We start from the raw sequence: 7,622 nt of genomic DNA, 5'->3' as shown, positions 1-7,622 counted from the left end.
TAATTGTAAATAATACAATTTAAAAATATATGTGGGAATTTAAATTAAACAAAGCTACAGCCGGTAGCTATCCAACAGCACTGGTTTTAGTACTGTACTTCGCTTGATTCACGGGTTTGCAGTGATTTTCAGAAAGAGTACTCTGTCAACTGACGGGTTTCATTTGTTGTTGTCTGTAGTAGAAAAACTACTAGAAAGTGTATTTTGAGAGGTGGTACAGCAGACCAAATGCACTTCTGTGATACTGGAACTCACTTTAACAGTAGATACAAGTAAACCTCTTTCTATCCAATGTACCATCAAAGTAAAAAAATCCCATTAACAAATCATTCAGTTTGAGTGCTTTGCTACATAATGCAGTTCTGTGTCTAATTTTATATTCATGACGACACTCATTCAATCCTGGCATGAACTCGACTGTATTAAAATGCTGCCGCAGGATATGAATTATGGTATGCTAAGAGGGACAAGACTGGAGTGTGATTAACGTGCATTAAAAAAATGAATCTCACAAATAATTAACGCGTTAATTGCGGAAGTTAACTGCGATTAATTGACAGCCCTAATTATAATAAAATAAAAACATTCTAGGGGACACTGTATTTTAAAAGATACGATTTGCACTTTCCTCCTTAAAGTGTCTTAGGTACTGATAAAACAAGTGGCAGAAGTTATTTCATAATATGTGTAATCCAAGATTTGCCACAAGCCAGGAGGCCCCCAAAACAGGTGTCCGTCTTGTGAGGAGTAAACAATAAAAGCCCCCCATCTAGTGACTGACCAAAAACAATAAACTTCCAACCATGCCACTGTAAAATACCATCCACCACAAAGTCCTGCAGTACCATTCACAAACCCCCATGTTTCATAACATTAATGTAATGTAAATAATGCACGTGTCATCCATTCATATTGCACTGAATATGGCTCAAGATTTTTTTTTTAAAGAGACATAAATAAATATAAACAATAACAACAAATTGAACCATTATAGAAACAAATACAATATGTGTGAGATTTTTTCAAAATAGTTTCCGCACATCTCAAGACATGGTGGAAGAATTCAATATATTTTTGGTGTTTTTTTTTTGTCTTACTGTATTTCCTTGTTTACCAACAGGGAGGTGCTCTGCACACACATCATTATCTGGCAAACCTGGGGTAGCTCACAGACAGCCACAATTTTTCTGACTATGCACTAGGTGGCGCTATGCACATCAGTTTTATTCTAACTGGGAGAAGCTTGCTTCAATACTAGCCGACTGCTTGTCGGGTTAAAACAGCAAAAACCTTTTCTGAAAAGTTGAACTTGTGATTCCCATACTGGAGAATCTGATTATGCATCTCATGTAGGCAATCCAGTGTAAGCAAATAAATCATTAAACAAGTATTTTAGGACATTTAAAATATAATAAATACATTCTCCAAAAAAAAGGCTATGCTCCTGGAATGTCAGCCTGCTCCAAACTTCAAATTCAAAGCTTAGAAATTCCTGCTTTGAGATCCGACTCACTATAGGAGAAGCATGGTCCACTCAGGAAGGCTAACACGCTTTGAGAGGGCTGGGAGCGGGAGGGAGTGGGGAAAAAGGGGGAAGGCATTTTAAGAGCTGCTGGAGATACCAAACTGAGCTGAGACTACAAAAGTACTGGAAGCCAGTGAGACTTATAGTAAACTGGGTGAGAAAGAATGGGAAGTTGTGATGTGGTGTAAAGTAGGACTACTGTAACAGGGAAAGGGAGTTGTACTTTTAGAGTGCCTTATACACTAGTGTCTACCAGAAACACTGCTAATAAGTCTTGCCCCCAGCAGTGAGGCAGGCCAGTTTAAAAAGGTTTAACAGCTAGCTGATATGGTGGCATGAGCATGCAACAGAAAGCAACTACGTGTGACATTTTCCCCCATATACAAAAAACTTGAAGCAACACTATCAAAGCAAAAAGAAAAAAAAAAGCAAAAAGAAAAAAAAATACAAAAAGCTGCTTCAACAGGAAAATTGCCTCATGCTTCTCGACCATTACGAAATTACACTATAGCTTCTACTCAAATGCTGCTTCCAGACCTATCCACAAGGAGAAAGTGAATCTCCCCTGAAACCTACTGAGCACAATAAGGAGCTCCTGATCTTCAGAGCCTCATGATAGAGCTTTTTTGGATTGTCTCTGCTAAATGACAATAGAGGATCCTGAATGCACAGGACAGACAGCCCTGTAAAATCCACACCACATTCTCTAATACTGTTTCTCCATAATTAAGTATTATATATTGTGCACAGTGTTCACATCATAGAGAAAGGTAGGTCCAACGAACTGGATGATATAGCGAGGCAATTCTCTGTCGCTGGATACAAGATTATGAGCCAGCTGCCCAACCCCTCCGTCACCTCTCAAAAAATAAATTCAAAATAAATAACAGCCTGCAGCCTCCTGGTAAAGTCTGAAAAATTCTCCTCAGTTCTTCTCAGCCTCTGCACCCCACTGCTGGGTGCAGGATTGGTGTGTGTGTGTGTGTGTGGGGGGAGTCAAAGCCATGTGTGGAAGCAGAGCATCAAGTCTCTCCATCGGGTTCCAGTGACTCACACTGCAGTCTCCAGGTCCTCGTGAGTGATTATCTGGTATTGCTGCCTGCTCTCCAGGTATGAGGCCAAATCTGAGTCCCCAGCAGCCTGGGCCTTGTCCTTGGGAGTCTTCCCCTAAAGTGGTTTTATGGATGGAGCAAAATGTAGGGAATGCGGCACAGAGAATAGAAGGAAAACAAGAAGGAGATCAGCCATGGGCAAAGATAAACAAAAGCAAAAGAGATGGATTTAATGAATGAAATGAAACAAACAAGAATTCAAGATTTCTACATATTTCAGAACTGCTGTAGCTTGTGGTGATACTATATAATATCTTTAGGTATTCCTGTAAAACAAAATCTGTACAAACTTGTGTGTAAGTTTTGGTGTGTTGTGTGTGTGTGTGTGTGTGTGTGAAATGTTTTGATAATTGTGTTAGTACTGTCAGATAAAGTATCTACCTGGAAATCAGGCTTAATCAAGGAGGCCCCTGCATCGATGAGCAGCCTGCAGACACTGTGCTGGCGATGGTAGGCAGCTTTGTGCAACGCAGTATCCCCCCTAGATGAGACAGGAAAAGGTCAAGGAAATTACATATTTTGTCTATAACGGATTGGAAATAAAGAGTCATTCCAGAATTCCCTTTGTCTATTGAAGTTCTCAATTTAATCTTGCAGGTAAAACTGGGCTAGATCAAACAACTGCTATAGGATGGCAGTCAGGTTTCACAGGGCAATGAAAGAAACGATCCTGCTCACTGAATGAAACGATCCTGCTCTGTCAAAGAAACAATCCTCCTCTCCTCACTCAATGAAATGATCCTGCTCACTCAATGAAACGATCCTGCTCACTCAAAGTCAGGAAGCACAGAGCACTACTGATTTAAACACAACTTCATGTTATTGTTTTTTAATTAAGATAAGACAAATACTCACATTTCACTGTCTCCGATGTCTAGCAGTGCCATGGAGCCTGCAATTCAAACCACAGACACTGTCATGTAATCACGGGGAGCAATGACATTTTAAAAACAGAATGGTGGACAATTGTTCTTAATTCAGGTTTATTTAAAGGGGTAACCAATTTGTTTGCAGGTTTTTACAGAACCAGGGATCCACCTGGATTATATCAGCAACGTTTGAATGGTATTACCAGGATAACCATAGACAGGTGGTTTATGCAATCCAAGGTGATGCCACAGTGCTGTAAAAGTTGATACTTGTTAATCATAGACCAGATACCAAGGTCTTTACACCAAAATAAACCCAGAAAAATAAATGTAACAGTGTTAATTTAAGGACCCAAAACTTTGTATTTTGGCGTAAATTCTTGATAAATGAGTCCTTAACTTGTCGTACAGAACTCACAGTGCTCCAGAATCAAGGTGACAATCTCCCTGTGCCCGTGCTGGGCTGCAAGATGTAGTGCAGAACAGCCGTTTGAACTCCTCACCATCAAGCTAATGCCTCGCTGGCAGATCTCCGAGAACTGAGGCAGGCAAGAAAGAATTACACACAATTTAATAAATCCGTTCTACAGCAACAACAGGTGCTGCACAAAAATATCAATTAATATAATGTAGGTATATACAACTAATGCTTAGCATGATAAAATACAGTTATTTAGTTAATAATGGAGTCAGCCTGCCATCACTAAAAGTAGTACGTATCTTTTCAGGAGGCAAATAGACTTATCCATTAGAGATTGAGTGTGATCTGGCAGCCACACATACAATATAATCAGGGCTTTACTATTATTATATATTATTATTATTATTATTATTATTATTATTATTATTATTATTATTAATTTACTTCTTAGCAGACACACTTATCCAGGGCGACTTACAATTGTTACAAAATATCACAGTACAAAGTATCATATTACAAGATACCACATTATAAAGTATCATATTACAGATAAGAGCAGTTGCAAAATAGAATAAAATCAGTAGCAAAAAATCAAATTCAAATAAGAGCAAAAAATAGAGAATGCGTAGATAATACAGTAAATCATTACAAGTAAGAGTGGGTTCGACTAAGAGCAGTTAACTTATATTAAAAATATTTGCTTATATGAGTAAATTCCAGTATGAGCACATAGTAAGTATGATGAATGGATGAGAATGATTCAAATAAGAGCAAAATCAAATACAAATACAGGATACAGAAAGTAGTTATAATTAAGAGCAGTAGTAGAATACAGCAAGGCATGGAGCAGTTCAGTGCAAGTATAAACTGATGCAAGTACTGGTACAAATGGGAACCATAGAGTCCAGTATAGATTTGTGCGGTTTACAAATGCTGTCTGAACAGATGTGTTTTGAGGAGGGGCTGGAAGGTGGTCAGGGACTGAGCAGTCCTGATATCCGTGGATAGGTCGATCCAGCACTGAGGGGCAAGGGTGGAGAAGAAGCTTGCTCTGAAAGAGAGGGAGCAGAGGGGGGTATAGCTAATCTGCCGGTGGTGGAGTAGCGGAGGGGGCTAGAGGGGGTGTAGGGAGAAATGATAGTCTGGAGATAGGAGAGAGCAGAAAGGTGAGTTCAAGAGTTTTGAATTGGATGCGAGCAGCGATAGGGATCCATTGCAGAGAGCAGAGAGTGTGATCCACTGAGCAGCGTGGGAGAAACGAGGAAGGAAAAAGACAAGGTGAGCAGTAGAGTTTTGGATGAGCTGCCAGAATAGAGGTGAGGAGAGATTGAGTTTGAGATGATGTGAGTGCATCCAGGAGGAGATGATCGAGAAGCAGGTACAGATATAGGAGAAAATGCTGGGGTTAGAGGGGGGAAAGGAGAAGACGATCTGGGCATCACCAGCATAAAAATGATACGAGAACCCATTGGAGGAGATGAGGGGATCCAGGGAGCAGATGTAGAGAGAAAACAGGAGGGGGTCCCAAGACTGAGCTTTTGGGGGACACCTGTGAGCCACGCCAGCTCACCCGGTACGTACGATCAGCGAGGTAAGAGGAGAACCAGGCAAGAGCGGTGCCGGAGAGTACCAGGTCAGCAAGAGAGGACAGAATAATAGGGGTCAACTGTATCAAAGGCAGCAGAGAGGTCAAGGAAAATTAGGAAACAGGAGAGGGAAGCAGCAAGGGGCAGAGAAAAGAGAGTTAGTGATGGAGAGAAGAGCAGTTTCAGTGCAGTGTACTGGGCAAAAACCAGATTGGAGGGGGTCGAGCAGAGAATGTGTCAACAGAAAAGCAGAAAGCTTAGAGAGGAACGGCAGAAGGGAGTGTTTTTTTTAAGAGGTGTTGACGAGAGAAGTGATGAAAGGGAATAGAGCAGGGGTAGCAGCCTGGAAGAGGTGAGAAGGAGAAGGAGGGTAGAATAGTAGGGGTTGCAGAGGGTGATGGGGAGTGAGTGAGGAGAGGACAGGGGGTGGGTGGGGAAGGAGGTGAGGTAGTGAAAAGTTTGCGGATGTCTGTGATTTTGGAGGAAAAGAAGGAGACAAAGTCCAGCCGAGATGGAGGAAGGGTTAGGGTTAGACTGAATAATAGTGGAAGTAGAAGTGTTTGGCAGAGAAGAGAAGGAAGAGAAGGAAGTGAGGAGTGAGCGATAGAGATCCAATCAGCAGGGAGATTGGTTTTCTTCCATTTCATTTCAGCAGTGCGTTGTTCAGGATGAGCCGAGCGGAGCATGGAGGAGAGCCAGGGTTGGAGCAGGGAGAAATGAGAAGGCTGAAGGATGAGATGGAAAAGGCAGTCGAGGCAGGTGATGAAGGATGAGAAAAGGATGGAGGTAGCCGAGTCAACACAATTGGGAGATGGAGTCGACAGAGGGGAGGTGTGAGAGAGCAACAGTGGAGAAGACTAAGGGAGAGAGGGAATGGAGGTTTTGACAGAAGGTGACACAGCCGGTCGCCGGAGCAGGAAGGGATGGGAATGACAGAGAGAAGGAGTAGTGGTAGTGGTCAGAGATGTCGAGAGGAGAGACCGAAAAGGACGGGGGGCAAGTAGTCCCTGTGGCCCGCTGTGTGAGTGGGGGGGATGATGAGAGGAAGAAGGTAAGGAGCGAAGAAGGGGAAGAAAACCAGCAGAGTGGTTAGGGTTGCATAGGTGGATGCTGAAGTCACCTAATAGAACAACAGGGGTGGAGGGAGAGGGGAGGGAAGAGAAGATGAAGTCAAGCTCATCAAGGGGTCCAGGAAGGCGGTAAAGAAAAATGAGGAGGAGGCGACAAGGGGAGGTGAATTCAACAGCGTGAAAAGGTGCTAACAGAGAGAGAGAGGAGAGAGCAGGGGGGGAGAGAGCAGAAGTCTTATTTCCCCATCTCGTCCAGAGGAGCGAGGCGAGTGGGACAGGGAATAGAGAGAGGAAAGGGCGGTTGGAGTGGCGTCAGTGCTTATATAATGCCCTGGAGGTCGAGCGTCGTTTGCTGCAGATAACTGCTTGCAAATTAGCCTAAATTGAGTCAGCCACGCCCTGTTGCAAGATGCCAAGTTGTTGATTTAACACGACTCGCTCACATTACAGCATCAGACTGGCAATAACTCACTCCACAATTAAGACAAACTAATAGTTATTTATTTACTTAGCAGTAAATAAATAGTAGTAACTCAACAGTTGGGGTGGGTTTAAAGTATCCAGAACGAATCAAATGACAGATACAAGTCAGTAAGGAGAGACATTGCCCAGCTGCACTGGGAAATGTAGTTTTTTTTTTGTTGTTTTTTTGGGGGAAAGGGATGGGCAACATAAATTAAGTGACCATTTCCACTGTAGGCTATACACCGATTTCATTTTGTATCAGGGGTGTTTCATAGGTTTTTATCAGTTAAAACCGCTGTTCATGCTGGGGCATCCCAGTTTGCTTCCCAATAAAAACAAGATTATAATCAGATGCAGCTAAAATAAAAACATGCTCAAAATGGGTATGTTTTCAATCTAGACTTAAAAGATTAAATACTGATGGTTTTCCAGTTATCAACTGGAACTGAATTCCAAGGCAACTAAAAGCCCTTGCCCCTGCCAGACTTTTCACAATCACCAGTACATCAGTGTTCAACACCTCAAAGAACATGGGAAAACACAGAATCAACAAGCCTTGACTATAAGAAAGCCC

At 42.2% G+C, this 7,622-nt stretch overlaps 1 protein-coding gene across 4 annotated transcripts in view; it reads right to left on the bottom strand.

Moving 5' to 3' along the window:
- Positions 1–334: 334 nt before the first annotated feature.
- LOC121319582 (diacylglycerol kinase iota-like) overlaps positions 335–7,622 on the bottom strand; it is a 115,409-nt gene continuing 108,121 nt past the window's right edge. For all 4 annotated transcript variants that reach the window (XM_041257163.1, XM_041257166.1, XM_041257167.1 and 1 more), the window contains 4 exons: positions 3,925–4,045; positions 3,493–3,529; positions 3,019–3,118; positions 335–2,692 (listed from right to left, as the gene is read on the bottom strand). In XM_041257163.1, coding sequence (XP_041113097.1) covers positions 2,576–2,692; positions 3,019–3,118; positions 3,493–3,529; positions 3,925–4,045 — 375 coding nt within the window. In that variant the 3' untranslated portion in view covers positions 335–2,575. The remainder of the gene's footprint in view (positions 2,693–3,018; positions 3,119–3,492; positions 3,530–3,924; positions 4,046–7,622) is intronic.

The sequence above is a fragment of the Polyodon spathula genome, chromosome 8 (genome assembly GCF_017654505.1).
Source record: "Polyodon spathula isolate WHYD16114869_AA chromosome 8, ASM1765450v1, whole genome shotgun sequence".
Taxonomy (NCBI): domain Eukaryota; kingdom Metazoa; phylum Chordata; class Actinopteri; order Acipenseriformes; family Polyodontidae; genus Polyodon; species Polyodon spathula.
This window is presented reverse-complemented; position numbering and strand designations above follow the sequence as displayed.